A 16,054-nucleotide genomic window follows, 5' to 3' on the forward strand; every position below is an offset into this window, starting at 1 on the left:
GTAACCGGGGCTTGGTTCATAGGTCCCCATGGCATATCCCCCTGCTGCAGCTATGGGATTTTGATCCAGCCCAGAAGCTTTGAGCAGGAACAAAGTCATCTCTGCCCACGGAACGCCAGGCACTTATTCTTCTGGCCTTCCTAACCATAGGCTTCCCTGGTGCATGTACATGCAGAATGCACCAAGCTGGAGATTCTGCATCGGCTGCAGGGGAGCCCTCTCTCCTCCTCACCCCCTTGGGAATTCCTGCCCCCAGAATCTGGAAGGGAATCACTCAGACAGCGTGTGCTCCTTCAGCCACCCAGGGAGCTGGAATTTCCTGCCATTGCTTTGTTGCCCTTTTGCACAGACGATGCTTTCGGCCCTAGATGTCTAAGCTGTTGCTACTGGAAATGTTTTCTGACCCCCCTTCCAAAAGGCTCTTGCAGCATGTCAGCTACAGCCCAGCTGGTTGATGCAGCTGCATGATAACAGCCTGGGAGCTGAGTTGTTCCTTGAATGGTCCCGTGTAAGAGCTGGCAAGTAGTGTGTAGCAAGCCTGATTATTCAGCACAAGTTACCATGAATAGTCCTGCCACCAGATACTTTATTTGCTGCATATTTCAGGGAATAATCCTTGCCTGGTGGATTGTTCACAAGCAGCGCATTGCTGGGATTTATTGGGACTTTTAGAACCAGGACTTGGGAGCTTGCGAGGTCAATGCCCAGCTCTGCCACAGACTCCCTGTGTGACCTTGGTAAAGTCACTTCATAGCTCTGTGCCTCAGTTTCCCCATCTGTAAAATGAGGCTAACAGTCCCTAGCTGCCGGTGAGGGGGAAGAGAATAACACAGTTGATGGGTGTTGGGTGTGTGCTGAACATGGAATAATCTAAGAACCCTGTGATGTGAGAACGTAATGAACACTGGTGGGACCCGGGCAGTGAGGTGAAGTTATTGAATATTGGGTTTGAAGACTTTCCTGGATGAAGCCATTGTTCTAGTTTAGTAGGAGGCTACTGGAAGCAACACAATGGAACCAGCTAAGCAACTTCCAAACAATTAAAAGACAATGGAGGAAACTATTAGCTTCCAGGCGCCTATATCCTTTCGCCATCAAGTTGCCAATGCTGGGAAATGAGAGCTCACAGGGCGCCACACAGCTACAAAAGGGTGATCAGAAGGACTGTGCAGCTCTTAAAGAAGTCACTCCCTGCAGCTGGGGGGCAGGTGTGGCTTGGGAGTTAGGGAAATGGATTATGCCACCCACACCCCTCCCCAGGAGCTTCAGCGGGGCTGTAGGAATCACAGACCTACCAGGATCCTGCTATTGAAGATGGTTAGATGCCTGGTAAACTATGGCCGGGAACTACAAGAGGGTGCTCAGACATAATGCTGCAAAGGGCCAGGTAAATTAGCTACTTAATCTGAATATGGGACCTGATCCTCACCAGGTGTAAATCAGCATCGCTTCATCCACTGTGCTGGAGTTACACTGATTTACACCAGCAGAGGAGCTGGCCACTAGCTGTGCTGGGCTCCTGACATGGCTTCTGCTCCCTGCTTGCGTCAGTGAGGTCACCTTTGAAAATGCCAAAATAGGTTTCCCCACAAATGCTCTGCGTTAGTGGGCAGTGACCACTGTGTGGCAGCCGATGGCCCTTGGGTGAGACGAGGCCGGCAGCGAGGGGGTGAGGCTCCCTGGCTGAGGTGCTGGGATCCTGTGGCATAAGGACTCAGGCCGTTAGCACAGCAGGGCCCCGACAGGGTGGTAGAGGCGGCTTGGCCAGCTCCGGGAGAACCTTCCAACTCCACAGAAAGCTGCTAGGGCCAGGCAAGGAAAACGTGCAGGCTTCTGACCTCCTGTCACTGGCCTGCTGGGTGATCTGGGCCAACTCCCGGCCCCTCACCTTCCCCCTTGGTTCTGATGGGGATAATAAACTCCAGAGGGCTCCTCAATGCCTGCTGGTGAGGAGTCAGGGATTCCTGGCTGGAAGGACAGCAGGGCAGAGGGTTATTATTACAGCCCGACTTGGGAGCAAGTGCAGGAGATAAACACAAACAGCAAGTGCTGCTAATAAAGCTGTCAGCTGGGGGATCAAGGAGCCAGCGCGAAGCTGGCTGCTAATTCAGCTCTTACCATCCATAACATCTGTGGGAAATAGGGTGACCTTTAACCCCAGAGCGCTCGAGGAAACAGGGCTGTAGCGATACAAAGTGCTGAACAGGCTGCTGACACCAGGGATTCATCAACGGATTGATCGCCATCAGCAGTGGACGGACGGGCTGGTGCAGAGAGCGAAGGCTCCGGGAAAGAAAGGGGGAGGGAACCCCAAGAATCAGGAATGTTTTAGCAGCCCCATCACAGCCAGATCCTGCCCCCAGGTGCTGAGCGTGCCAACTGGAGACTCAGCACCGCAGAGTCGGATTCGATTGAGGGCACCAGGATAAGTTGGGATGGTTCAGGCATTTCAAGCCCTGGCATCGTTAGTGACAGTGGAATTAATGAATAGTTGTAGTTTACCTCGCCCTGGGCATTCAAGGCCTCAAGCGACATGCACTAGCTCCTATGTACTTCTGAGAATTGGGGCCCTTAGTCACTGTCTGGCACTCACAGGAGGAAGTCCCCCGTCATGGGCGCTGGCTCCGAATCCCCCTGCGCTTCAATTCCAGGCAGCTTCCCTGGCCACGGCGTGGAGCCCTGTGAGCTGCGAACATCCTTTCCCTTTGCACCATCCAGCACCGTCAAATTCATCAGTCACTGAAATTGACGAGGCTCCAAAGAAACACTGTTCCCCAAGCTCCCGGCTATCACTCAGCAAACGGCACCTATACACACCCGCAGCAAAGGGCCAGACTGCGTACATGTGTGTGTGTACACGTACACGCACGCACACACACACACCTGAGCCACAAGCACTCAGCACCCACCCGCCCAGTGTCCAGAGATGCTCAGCACTCACCCCGCCCCCCACTGACTTCAGAGGGAGCTGCAGGCTCTCAGCACCTTTGAAACAAGGTCAGGTCCCTTCCCAGGTGACATTAGCTGAGCTCTGTGCCTTGGGCTGGTGCAGGGTCCTTTTAGCTGAGAGCTTAAGAAAGAAAGTTGTATCTATTCTGCATAGACATTGCAGAGCCCACGTAAGACCGGGAGGTTCACTGCACTGTCCTTGGCTGAAAAGTGCCACCTCTCTGCTCCTGTGCACATGCCAGCGCAGGGGCCGGCGTCTCCCACCCAGCTGCCTGGCGAGTTTGGGGAGGACTGAGTGGCTCAGTAGGGACAACAGAAGGAGCTGGGTCAGAGGGGTCGGTTTGCAGTTCCAGGGTCACACTGAAGGAGGGCAGCACCCCACTCGCTCCTCCCGAACCCCCCGTTTTGTGCTTTTTCTACCTCGACGTTGCAGCAGCACGGGTGCCAATGCACCTCACTGCCACTTGGGGGCGCACCGCCTCACGGTACAGCCAGGCCCACAGACAGCAGGGAAAGCGCTAGGGGGCTTGTGGGTAGATTTCAGGCATTTGGGTTTGTCTGGGCCAGGCTCTCCCACCGCCATGGACAGTTGGCTCCACCGGCCTGCAGAGCTGCTCTGCTCCCAGCACTGCAGGGGCTGCACCAGCTGGAGACCACCAGAGGTTTTTTCCAGGCCGAGGTACTAGTGAAACAAGCCCCCGGACGATGCAAACGCCGAGGTGCCAGGCTTTCACTGAGTGTTCCTCTTGGCCTCATGCAGCTCCCTGCTCAGCCCTGACAGCCAAGAACCAGGATGGCCCAGTCGAACCCCAGGGGGCTGCTTGGCTCACCCCAGCCGATTCATCTCCACCCGCAGGGAAGCGAAAGGCCCCAGGAGAGGGTGGTCTGAACTCGCCCCGTCCAGGGCACGCAGCAAGACACAGGCCCAGCCCCCACAGCAGAGCATGCCCAGGGGCCAACGCCCTACCTGGATTCAATTCAAACTGCCCCTCCAGTGGCTTTGACAGAGCAACTGCAGCCACTGCAGGGGGAGGCCTCACTGCAGCCGCCAGCTCCTGTGCCAGACCCCCCGCCTTCCCGAGCTGCACACGCCAGCCACTGGCCTCCAGTCCAACCCCCTCGCCCTGGCTCCTCTTGACTAGCATGGCTACTCTCCAGGGGCTCCAGCCAGCTCCCCTCCCTCCACCCCCGGGGAGGTGCTGAGCCCACCCCCTGCCAGTGCACGAGGGAGCACGACGTGGATACACGCTGAAGTCAATGGCAGCGCAGGCAGCAGGGTCAGGGCCTGAGAGGTCAAGAAAATATGAGTCCGGATTGGTGGGCGAGTGAAGGGGAGGCCCCGTTCCATACCCTCCCCCCCCCATCATTTAGTAGCAATGATTGACAGGCAGAGCTCTGCGCAGGGCAGGTTTCTGGCTGTCTCCCGAAGACAGCCACGCACATGGCTATGAACCCGGGCTGACAGGCCAGCGCTATGCAGCTTGCAGGAAAGGTCAGGCTCTTGTGAAAGCGTTTGCACTCCTCTTGCAAAAGCCCCTTTAAAAAAAGTCAGAAAGTACCACGCACCCACAGCACCTCCTGCATTGTGCCTTTGCAGCCCTTGAGAACTGGGCCCCTTTAAGGGGGTCACCGGTTGTCCCCTCCCCCCAGTGGCCACTAGCAAACACAAAGGCTTGTCACTGTCCTGTTTGGAATATTCAGGGGTGGGGGGAGGTTTACCAGAGAATTTGCTCTGGATTAGCGGGGAGCGTCAGGCCCAGGTCCCCTGTAAGAGAGGCGTGGCTGGGACCCAGCAGGACAGGACGGAGACTGGGGGACGGGACGAGCCAGCTCTGCATTTCCAAGCCCCTCTAGAAGAGGGGAGTCTCCCTTCCGCTCCAGGCAGGCTGCCTCCCCGAGGAAACCCAGCCACGGCTTGTGCACAGAGGGCCTTGCTGGCAGCATTCCCCACCCCACCTGGGCTGCTGGGGAAGAGACGCAGCCACCCCACCCGCTGCGTCAGAGCCAAGCAGGACCCATGAGCTTCACGCTGCTGGGGCGAGATCTTTCCCTAGAATGTCCCACTCGGCTGCTGGGTGACAGGCAGGGGGGCAGACCGGTACCAACTGGGAGCCAAAACACCCAGAGGGAAAGAAGAAAACGGAGGCCCCGAGTTCTCAGGCTGGTTTAATCTGGCTTCATTCTACACAGCTGTGAGGTCATTTCATTCCCCAAACCTCGGCCCCACAGCAACGCACCCAGAGCTCCCTGCCTAGGTACCGCTAGGGATCCTGGGACAGGTGGGTGAAATGACTTCCAGCTACCCCCACCAGTCTCTGGCCTGCCAGGCAATTACAGCTTCCCTCATGCTCCGCCCCAGCTGCCAGTCCGACGCCAGGGGCACCCACCACAGCGAAGGGGGCTGGAGCCCTCAGGCTGGGGAGGGGCTGTGCCTGATAGCGAGGGTGAATCTGGGGGTCCTGAGAAGCAAAGGGGGAATCCAAGCCAGGAACAGGGAAGCGAGCAGTGTGCAAACCTCCTTGCCCCACTCCTGACCCCATGCAATTCAGTTCCCAGGACACACACCCTCCAGCACCTCCGGGCTCTGGCCAGAGGCAGCTACGCTCCACCACCTGGACAGGACACAGGTCTTGGCTGTTTCCATGCAAAGGAAACCTGCAGAATCCAGGGAGATCCAGAGGGATCCGGGACAGGGCGGGCCGAGCATCGAGGGCCTGTTCAACCTGGGAATGGAGCTGTCTCCTGCAGGAACTGTGCGGCCTCTGGAGCACCATCCCTCTCCCTAGCTGTGCGACTGGGTGCGCCAGGAACGCAGGCAGCAATGCCCAAGACTGCCCAGCTCTGCCTCCTTGGCCACACCTCCTCCTCCATCCATGGGTGGGAAACTCCAACACGCAGCCACCTTGCAAGATAGCCAGTGTAAGCGCCGGGGGGGGATGCCCAGCACGAGCCAGATATTGGAGGACTGGGATTGAAAACACGTGGGTGAGATGGGACAGTCTCCAGGAGCCCGGCTAAGGGACCCAGGGTCCTGACCTGCAGCCAGATGGACTGAGTGCTCAGCTCCAACCCAAAGGAACGGGGGAACCAGTCACACCAGGCTGCCAGGGCTCACACCCCCGAGGGCCCTGGAGGTGCCTGGGCAGCCTGGTTAACTCTTCTCTGGACGGTTCCTGTTCAGCACGGCCCTGGGGGTGAACTCCAGCTTCTCCTTGAGGCTCACCACCTCGGTCAGGTCCTTGCCCGCAATCTCCTGCAGCTTCCTGTCCTCCCGCCGCTCCGAGATGCTCTTCTCTTCCTCAACCGGCTGCGGGGAGTCACCACGGATGAACCACTCCAGGTGGTAGCCCACTGCCCCCACCACAAAGGCCACAGGGAAGGTGACGTAAGGGGCGTAGGTCCGCACAGTCATCCACAGCAAGGGCCACATGGCGTCACCAGGAGAGAGCGCCAGATGTGTTCTGGAGAGGGGGGCAGAGTCAGTGTCACAGCTGCATAGACCCATCTCCCTCCTAGCCCCCCACCCAAGGGAGAGTCGCCCCCTTCCTTCCCCGCTCCCCAGACAAACTCCAAGATCCCAAACCATCGTCATCCCCCCTACATGACCCGCCCAGCACCTTCCTCCACCCCAGGGGAGCCCCAAAATCACCACACACACTTGACCCTGCCCCTTGGCCCAGATACACCCAGCTCCAAAGCCCCAACCTGGAACTCCAGGAAAGTCACCCCCACGCTGGCACCCCCCCAGGTGACTAGATATCTCAGCTACCCGTGTCCCCCCCAAACTCCCACCTGGGTGGCACTGGTCAAACTCCCACCCGGGGTAGCTTGGCAACCGGGCTGCAGGGTTCCAGGGCAGTTAGTGGGCTGAAACCTCCATGCCAGCACCCCTCCCCAACCCTGACAGCTTCTAGGGTGCCTAGGGGAAGGCAAGGGGCAATGAGCCTCCCCAGGGTCTCCTGCTCCAGCAGAGCCCAATTCCTAAGAGAAAGGGCAGAAAAGCACCTCTGCACACACCCCATTCATCTCCCAGCCCCCAGGAAACCACTGCTGGGAGCCTGCCCTGTGCTTTGTGTTATGCTTGGAAACCACGGTATAACCACGAACCCCAATCCTCCTGCCTCCACCCAAGAGGATAACCAAGGCAGTGGCTGGTTAGTCTGGGGCAGGGAGAGGAAAGGAATTGAGTTCTGGCGGCCTCTGGACGGTAATAGGGGCTGTACAGTGCATACTCGGCTCTGCCAATGGGGGACGCCCCCGATCCTGATCCATGGGCCCCCCACTATTCCAGCCCCGGGCTCCCCACACACACAGCTCAGCCCCTGCCCCCCGATCCTGATCCATGGCCCCCCCACTATTCCAGCCCCTGCCCCCCGATCCTGATCCATGGGCCCCCCACTATTCCAGCCCCGGGCTCCCCCCCACACAGCTCAGCCCCTGCCCCCCGATCCTGATCCACATCCCCCACCCACTATTCCAGCCCCTGCCCCCCGATCCTGATCCATGGGCCCCCCACACACTATTCCAGCCCCTGCCCCCCGATCCTGATCCATGGGGCCCCCACTATTCCAGCCCCGGGCTCTCCACACACACAGCTCAGCCCCTGCCCCCCAATCCTGATCCACGTCCCCCCACCCACTATTCCAGACCCTGCCCCCCAATCCTGATCCATGAGCTCCCCACACACACAGCTCAGCCCCTACCCCCCGATCCTGATCCACGTCCCCCCCCCACTATTCCAGCCCCTACCCCCCGATCCTGATCCATGGGCCCCCCACCCACTATTCCAGACCCTGCCCCCCGATCCTGATCCATGGGCCCCCACACACACTATTCCAGCCCCTGCCCCCCGATCCCGATCCATGGGGCCCCCACTATTCCAGCCCCGGGCTCTCCACACACACAGCCCAGCCCCTGCCCCCCGATCCACGTCCCCCACCCGCTATTCCAGCCCCTGCCCCCCGATCCTGTTCCACGCCCCCCCCCCGGGCAGGGTCCCTCTCCCACGCACTCAGCCTTTGCCGAGCGGGGCCCACGGGTCCCCCTGACTCCCCGAGGCATGAACGCGAGGCCGGAGGCTCGTTCCCGCAGGGCCCGGGAGGGGAAAGGCGGAAGCCTCGGCCCGCTGCCCCCACGCCGCAGACGGGGTCGGGGGTCCCGGCAGCTCCCGCCCCCCCAGGCAGGCGAGCAAAGGCCGCGGGGCTCCGCGCCCCGGGCAACCAGGCCGGGGGACGGGGGGGCGCCCGGGGCGGGGCAGGCCCGGCCCCTCTCACCTCTCCAGGCGGGCGCCCCTCTGCCCGGCCGCGGCCGCCTCCCTCTCCCCGCCGCTGGCTTCCGGGCCAGGCCCCGCCGCAGCCTCGCGGCCCGATTGGCGGCTGCAGCGCCGGGGAGGCCGGGCCGAGGCGGGCCGCGCTGCCAGGCGAGCCCGGCCCCTGCTGGGGAGCGCGGGGAAGGGCCGGGCTGGGGCTTGATTTCCAGCCGGACCCCAGCAGGGCTCCCCGGGTCCCCCGGGACACTCCTGGGTCCCTGTCTGCTGTTAGCTCCGACCCGGCTGGACTTTGGGGCTCAAAGAACCCCGCTCCCTCAAAATCATCCCCCCTCCGCCCTCCGTCCCCTCTCAAAACCTGGGGAAGCCCCGGCCCAACCTGGGCTGGGATCAGGGTGACCAGACAGCAAATGTGAAAAATCGGGACAGGGGGTGGGGGGCAATAGGAGCCTAGATAAGAAAAAGGACCCAAAAATCGGGACATCTGTTCACTCTAGCTGGGCTTCAACACCAGGCCGTGGGCTGGGAGCCAGGCTGCAAACGGAGCCCTATTGCTCCGGGCCCCTGACTGGGTGCCAGGCGTCTTGATGCTGCTGGAGCCTGGGTGGGCCACCCCTCCCCGGCCCCCGTTCTGCCAGGCACCAGTGCCAGGTTCTGCCTGGGGACACTTCACACACTGCCGCACTGCTTAGGAACAGGGAGAGTGGGTCTCTGTCTATCCAGGCCGGGCACCGGGGAGAGGGCAGAAGGGGATTGTTCCTGCAAGGCGCTGGGATGCGGTGGGACACCCTGGCCCGCTGGCTTGAGGATTCTCCTCCTCAGTGCGAGGGCCGGTTCTCAGACTCCAGCCAAGGGGGTCTCCAGCGCTGGCATCCCGCCCTTTCACCTCGCTCCCTGTCACTTCGGATGGCTCCTCGTGGTCTAATCACGGAGTCTCTCCCACACCCGCCCGGGAGCTGTGTTTGCTGACAAGGGGTGAACTTCGGGGCTACTCAAACAGCCGGTTTGCCCAAGGATGTAGCCCTCTGGCTGGAGACAGTCCCTCGAAACCACCCAAACGGCTTGGGAGCGAAGAGCAGGCTGGGCCAAGCCTCTCAGTCCCAACCCACACCCTCCCCAGCGGTTCCAGCCCTGGGTTCCCCGATTCACAGCTCTGCCGCTCCCTCTCGATCCAGAGCTCCGCACCGCTCCTGGGGCTCAGGCAGGAGGCACCTACTGCAGCTCAACTGGTAAAGCTGCTCCCTGCAGATGCTGTCAGGATCCCCCTTCTGGTCTCAGCCGCAGTAACATGCAGGGCTCAGCCCAGCTGCTGCAGGGACCCCTCTGCTCGTAAAGTCTGTTCCAGGCAAGCCCCCTCGCAACGTAGGGAGGTGGGCAGGAGAGATGCGGTCAGCTCTGCATCTTCCCCAGCATCCTGACAAGCCCTGACAGAGCAGCATGTCCCCCCGCATCACGAGCTGACTCCAGACTCAGCCCTCCCCTTCCCTTAAACCAGACAAGAAAGAGAGACACGGGACACGAAGGGTCAAAGGTGAGACTAGCACCGGCTGGGAGAATGGTGCCAGGCCCAGAGTAATCAAAGAGTCGTCTTTATTACAGTACGGCTAAGTTTGTTACAATAAAAATGAAACCACATGTCACAGTCACTGTACAGTATTGTTTGTCTTACAGAACTTACAAGTGGAAGGGCTTCCTCTTCCAGGCACATTGCTAAGAACTAAAGTGTGGACGGAGGCAGAGAACAGGTGAACTGAGCTGATGGTTGCTTTCCTGGCCAGGACGGTAACAGCAGCGTTCAGAGAGTATTGGATGCTGAGCAAGGAGTCTCCCGCCTTTCCCCTCCCCCAGCTGGGCCAGGGCTCACGCTGTTGGGTATTTTTTTCATGATTCTCTGTTCCAGGATATGCTGGTTGGGTTCCCCCCTCCTTCCCTTTAAACATCTATTTGAATGTAGTAACCTGAGGCCATGATACGATTCTTTCAAACCCTCCCAACTGGACAGGCACATAACAGGGGCCGGGGGAGGTTTTAGCACCACGTCATGGTATGGATCCCGTCCAAGGGGGGGGGAGTAAAGGCCCCAGGGTGAGTGGTGCATTGCTCTTGGTAGAATTAAGCTTTCCTCCCTCCGCCTGCCCAAGCCAGTATGGTTGTGGAATCTCCCCTCTCTCAGTACCTCCTACCTGTCCCAGGTGCTACAGGGAGGTATCCCAGCGTGCGCCAGGCAGGATGTCCCCTTGGGCTGAAATTTACTATTGGGGATTATTACAGTGGCGCCTGAGGGACCCAGTCAGGGATCGGGGCCTCCACAGTGCTAGGAGCTGTAGGCTCATGAAAAAGACAGTCCCTGCCCTAGAGATCTGGCCATCTAGGCTGTGGCTGGTGTCTCTGCTCCTTCCCTTGGTGCCCCTTTAGCCACTCTTCTTGGGCTCTTTCCTCCCTTCTTCATGTCTGAATCAGGGCGTCTCCAAGACAGCTGAGTGGGCAGGGAGCAGGAGCTGGTACAAGCATGGGGTGGCGAGAAGAGGGGGGTCCCCTTGAAGGGTTTCACAGTGCAGGGGGCTCCCCAGTTGGAAGGAGGGACAATGTGAGAAGGCAGCACTGAGTTTTTCCCTTGAACTTTCAGAGTGGTTGGCTTGGCAAGCCCATTTTCCCAGGGCAGGACACCTGGCTCAGTGGGTGAACTCTCTGCTCCCCAGCCTTACGGACGTCAGGGCAGGTGGAACAGACTGTGCTTTGGGTGGAAGAAGAGGTCTGCACGGCTGGGAGCAGAATGAGTGAAAAGGAGAGGAAGGGCGACCCAGGAGAACCAGCAGGGGGGTTCATGGTAACACTTGGACAATCTGATCTCCAAATCCCTGGCAGGTACCCACCCTACAGGGCCCCTCTGTTCATGCCCTATCTCCCTACTGCCTCACCTGAAATCACACCCCCATTCTGCACGCTCAGCCTGGTGGAGAAGGTGCACATGGTGGGTAACATGAGGAGTGTGCAGCCCAACCTTTGGCTTGTGTGCAGGTAGGTAACGATGCGCGGAGGGGGCCGTGGACAGCAGGCTCCCCAGGCACTATTCTACTTGCTGTCAGGGGTGATGGCTACCCGCTAAAGTGGGTCCTGAAGAAAGCTACCATGGCAGGAAGGAGGATGGCATCTCCTTTAGGGCTCCAGGAAAGAGAGGGCACCTCCTCTAAGGGAGCATGAATATGAGGACATCCCTCATGATACCCGGGAAGACAGGGCACTGCTAATGCCGTACCATGGGATGCCCATGGAGAAGGGGGTTCTTGTAATGCGAATCCCATCTGCCCTTCCCACCCTGACGAGCAGGAACTCAGCCTGGGGAAGGGCAGACCCACATTCATGTCTTGGGTCTGTCTCCAATGACAGGGACAGACAGGAGCTTAGGAGTTGTGCCCCTGGGCTCCCTGTGCCTCCATTTCCCCATCTGCTGAGAGTGGCACTTACCCTGTCTCCCAGCGGGGCCGGCGGTTAGGGAGCCTGTGCAGCTGCTGGAGGTTATCATCACTGAGGTGCTCTGAACACAGCAGGGTCCCAACCCTCCATTGCCCCAGGGCCCATCTTTTACACCGGTGCAAAGGGGGGGGGTAGGCGCCCCCGAACAGAACAGCCGTGTTTCACGCTCGCTTTGCGGCGAGGTGAAGGACGGCATGAGGCACGGGGTGACAACCAACAGGCCACGAGCCAGAGCCCCGCCACCATGGCAACCTCCAGTTCCACCTGCCCTTGGCTTTGCTTTTCCAAGTCACTTTCCCAGCTGGCGTTAGTGACGGTGACTGACCGGGGAGGGCAGTTCCTGGAACGCAGCGACCAGGAGCTGCTGTCCCTGGGCGCTATTGGCTAGATAGAGACTGAAGGCTAAGGCCTGCTGGCCTGCCCCAGTCCTTACTCAGGATGAACCTAGTGAGGCCTCCAGGCCGTAGGGCACCGTGCTGCGAAGGAGCTGCGGGGCAGGGAGGGGGCTGGGGAGTGTTTGTGATGGAGGGAGAAGGACCAAAAGGCGGTGGGCCTGGCTGGTGTTGGCATGGCTCGCTCCTGAGTGCCTACCGCTCCCATTGGTTTGCACTGTCTGGCTGGGCAGCCAGGGCCGGCATGGCCAGCCCCATCGCGGCCTGGCTGGAATAAAACCTCCCAGTCCAATGCTCAAGGGGCCGCACAGCGAGCGCAGTGTCACCTTTGCCAGGGCTGCTATTGCACAGGCATTCTCCAGCTTTTCCATACCAGAATCCACACCCACCTGGCTGAGACCTCCACCCCATTCAGCACCAGCCGTTTGTTACCCTTGGGTTGAGAAGCTCTGAAACAGAGGCTCTAGGATCATCATACAGAACAGACGTGGCATGTAACAACGAACCTGCATTTCACCCCCACAGGCGGCCCCTGAGCGCCCCCCCCCCCGACATTCAGACAGGCCAGCTCGTCCACAGAAACGTCGTCCCCAAGTACCCTCGCCTGCTGGGCTCCGTCTGTGTGGTTGACAGCTCCAAGGGTTTTCTCATCTTCCTTAACAATAGTAAATACAACACAAGGAGCCGGCGCAGCAACAACCCAGAGACACAACAGCAGGTTCCTCTTCCTCCTAAGGCAAGATGGGTTGTCAATGGCACGTTTGCCATTCCTGCCATCTCCTCTGGCCTGGCCCCTGGGGGCAGCCGTGTCTTTAAACCAGATGCAGATGGGTCAGAACCAGTGCCCTGCCCTTGGCTCGGGAGCAATACCCTGCCTGGTGGATTGGTCACTTGACAGGCCAGGCTTGTTTCTATGCCCGTCTAACGGGAGGGGGGAAAGCAGCCAGGGAAACCCAACCCCAAAGAGCTCAGCTTCTGCCAGCCTTTGCCATTGCCAGACAGAATCCAAACGCTGCTCCAAAGACACTAGCCCCCCCGGCCCCCAACCTCCCCCTCGAATTCCACTCCCAGGAGAATCTGGTCAGACCAGCAGCTGGTGGGGAAATCAAAGAGGGATGGAAGATAAAGCGACCAGCCAAGTTTTGACCTTCTAGCCTCCCGTGACGAGCGGCCGCACCCCAGCGCAGGCCCAGGATTCTCGCTTGCAGGAAGGGAAAGAAAGGAAGAAAGAAGAGAAATCATAGCATATTCTTACTGACGATGTATGTGTAGGGAAAGCGGGGGCTGGTTTTGCTGCTGTCATGGATTTCCTGATGATCTGATCCCAGTCTCACCAGCAGGAACACAGCTGTGGTCATGTGTAGTGTTTGTTTTATTCCTTCGATTATATGTATATATGTATATAGGTCTATGACCATGGATTCCCCGAGGTGCCCAAGCGAGAGGCAGGGATGGGACTGAACCGTGGTCGGGGTGCGTGGAGGGACTGCCCCTCATGCCCGCCATGGCCCAAAGCCTCCCGCCAGCAAGGGAAGCTGGCCCGCCGGGCGGCCGGGAATGGTGACTTTGGCAGGAGCTCAGCGGCGCTTCCCCCCGCAAGACGCTTTGTTTGCATTGAATTGAGGAAATGGGAGAAGTTAAAGGTGGCGCGACCATGGGGGGAGGACACACGGCGGTGCAGGGGAGGGCCTGCCTGCCCCCCCATCAGCTGAGCTGGGGGGCTCCTCCCTCTCCAATATAAGAGGGGGGCGTGAGGAGAGGAGAGGGGGACACACAGAGGAGGGGGGCTGCAAGGAGCAAGGTACAAAGAGCTCTGAAAGGAGGGTACAGGTGGCCACCAGGGAGGGTGCAGGGAAGGGACAGGAAGGAGCTGTAAGAAGGAGGGGAGATGGGGGGCAGAAAAGGCTTCAGGGCAGACAAGGGGCTTGGGGAGAGGCCAGGAAGGGGCTTGTGGGCAGAGCCCTGCCCCACGGGGAGGGGCACGAGGGCAGGACAGAACCAGGCTCGTGTTCATTCACCGTCGGATCCATGAATCGTAGACGATAAGTCGAGAAGCTGTGAGTGGGCCGAGAGCTGCCCCGGGGGGTCCCCGGCCATCACAGTGAGCTATGTACTCTCTGTACAGTGCGGTAGAAAAGCCAGGGCTCCGGTCACAGCCTGGTCTGCGCCTCGGGGATGTAGATCTCGATACTGTCTGCGCTCTCGGTGGCTGAGTTCTGGCGGAAGGAGGCAGCTCTCTTGGCTGCCAGGAGCCTTTTCCTGGCTTCCTGCCTCTGCCGGTCGACGGAGTCCAGGGAGCGCTCCTTCACCGGGTGCACCTTGGAGCGCGGCGGCTTCTTTGGTATTGGGGGAGGGACCTTCTTCTCTTCCTGCGCAGACAGACAGACAGACAGAGCGGGGCTTAGAGGGGGTTCTGGGAGGCACTGGACATGCCGGCTTAGACAGGGTGTGTCTGTGGCTGCATGTGACAGGGGTGCGCACGTGTGTGTGTGTGTGTGTGTCTGTGTTCATCGGGGGGGAGTGGATGTATGCACAGCTGTATGATTGTGTGAGAGACCATGCAAGGGTGCGCACAGTGGGCGTGCACATTCACGTGTGTGCACGTGTCTGTGTGGGCACATCCAAATGTGTATGTGTTTGTGCATCTGTGTGCACACGTTCCTATGTGTGTACATCTGTCTGTGTGTGAGACCATGCAAGAGAACACACGTTTGAGTGGGTGCCCGTCTATGTGCTCTCATACCTGCAAGAATCCGTACATGTATGTGCAGCTATAAACAGATGTGTGCTTGCACGTCCGCATGCAGCTGTGCACATCTGCATACGTGTGTGCATCCCAATGTTTGTGCGTACGTCTGCATCCATATTGGAGTGCATGTGTCGGCGCGTGTATACCCCCAGCTGTGTACCTATCTCTATACTGAATAAATGGGTCAAATTCTGTGCTGACTGACGCTTCGTTCAATTCCACCGGTCCCTGGGGCTGAATGCAGTCCCTGGGGTTGAAAGTCAGCACAGGATCTAGCCCAGGACCTGCATACATGCTTCTTGTGCGCTGCGTTCACACAAGGCAAACGAGGGCTGCGTCTTCTGCCTGTGACACAGGCTGGTGATTGTGCTTGACCTTGGGAACATTCCACCAGGGTTTGAATCAGTGTGATGGATGGCAGAGCTGCCAGGAGGTGATTGGACTGGAATTGCTTTGGTTTGTCCTGTGCTGTGCGGGTGTGCACAGAGTATATCTGTACCTTTGAAGATAACATCAAACAGAGGACACGCCGTAGCTGTACGTGAAAAACACAGGAGAGAAAAAAGGCTCTATTTGTTTGGGTTGGGGTTTTTTTTAAGTGGTAACTAAAGATGCCTGTTGATTTTGCCTGGCACTGATCAGCAGTGCCAGCTCACGAGCAGAAGTGTGCATGGAAAAAGAAGGTGGTAGCTGTGATCATAGATCTCTCATCTCCCCGACTTTTTCCCTAGGAAGTCCCTGAGACACAAGCCAGGATGGGACATGCACAGCAGCGACTTCTCGCTGGCTCTGCCAAGGGGGAGACTACTTTTAGCTCACTTACACTATGTCTGCGCTTAACGGCGGTGTGCAGAGGACAGGCGCTACATGTGACGCTGCCCGCCGCAGGGAAAGGCACCGGGACACTAAGTGCTAAAAAGAGCAGGGTGGACTTGCGAGACACTGCTTGGGCATGTAGCGAGCCGGACAGGGTGTAGACCCCGGGGGTTCAGGTGTGGGGGGGACTCTGTTCTACTCACCTAAGTTGTGCCTCACTGTCTACGCTGCTGTTTACACCCATGCTAGCTGGGTGCAGTATCTGCACTCTCCACCTGCCCTGAGCGGAGTCGCTCCCCATGGGTCACAAAGGCTCCATCTGCAGGCAGGTTCAGGACAGAAGGGCTAGGCCTCTGCTAACAGGTCCTGGCCACGCTCACAATCTGGCAGGGCTCCCACCAGCTCGCC

General features: G+C 59.2%; 3 protein-coding genes across 16 annotated transcripts in view; 1 reads left to right on the plus strand and 2 right to left on the minus strand.

The window, feature by feature from the left end:
- Positions 1–5,094: 5,094 nt before the first annotated feature.
- Positions 5,095–8,379, minus strand: SMIM12 (small integral membrane protein 12). 4 transcript variants are annotated; one of them, XM_044997746.1, is made up of 2 exons: positions 8,223–8,379; positions 5,095–6,410 (listed from the first exon to the last, which is right to left on the minus strand). In XM_044997746.1, exon 2 carries the CDS (start codon positions 6,377–6,379, stop codon positions 6,101–6,103), a length of 279 nt encoding a protein of 92 aa, XP_044853681.1. In that variant the 5' UTR covers positions 6,380–6,410; positions 8,223–8,379; the 3' UTR covers positions 5,095–6,100. The 4 variants fall into 4 exon arrangements, with proteins under 4 accessions (XP_044853681.1, XP_044853677.1, XP_044853678.1 ...); XM_044997742.1 differs by lacking the exon at positions 8,223–8,379 and adding an exon at positions 7,961–8,115; XM_044997743.1 differs by lacking the exon at positions 8,223–8,379 and adding an exon at positions 6,742–6,796.
- On the plus strand, positions 6,798–13,442 carry LOC123355371. Of its 6 annotated transcripts, none has more exons than XR_006575090.1 (4): positions 6,798–7,103; positions 9,887–10,087; positions 10,842–11,233; positions 12,607–13,442. XR_006575090.1 is itself a non-coding variant. In XM_044997741.1 (2 exons), the coding sequence occupies exons 1-2, from the start codon at positions 10,989–10,991 to the stop codon at positions 12,974–12,976; spliced, it is 615 nt and encodes a 204-aa protein (XP_044853676.1). In that variant the 5' UTR covers positions 10,501–10,988; the 3' UTR covers positions 12,977–13,442. The 6 variants fall into 6 exon arrangements, 1 of the variants encoding a protein (XP_044853676.1); XR_006575091.1 differs by having other exon boundaries at positions 10,842–11,080; XR_006575092.1 differs by having other exon boundaries at positions 9,887–9,960.
- Positions 13,443–13,622: 180 nt separating this feature from the next.
- Positions 13,623–16,054, minus strand: part of DLGAP3 (DLG associated protein 3) — a 121,847-nt gene continuing 119,415 nt past the window's right edge. For all 6 annotated transcript variants that reach the window (XM_044997740.1, XM_044997734.1, XM_044997736.1 and 3 more), the window contains one exon: positions 13,623–14,450. In XM_044997740.1, the coding sequence (XP_044853675.1) occupies positions 14,232–14,450 (219 nt within the window). In that variant the 3' untranslated portion in view covers positions 13,623–14,231. The remainder of the gene's footprint in view (positions 14,451–16,054) is intronic.

Source organism: Mauremys mutica, chromosome 23 (assembly GCF_020497125.1).
Source record: "Mauremys mutica isolate MM-2020 ecotype Southern chromosome 23, ASM2049712v1, whole genome shotgun sequence".
NCBI lineage: Eukaryota > Metazoa > Chordata > Testudines > Geoemydidae > Mauremys > Mauremys mutica.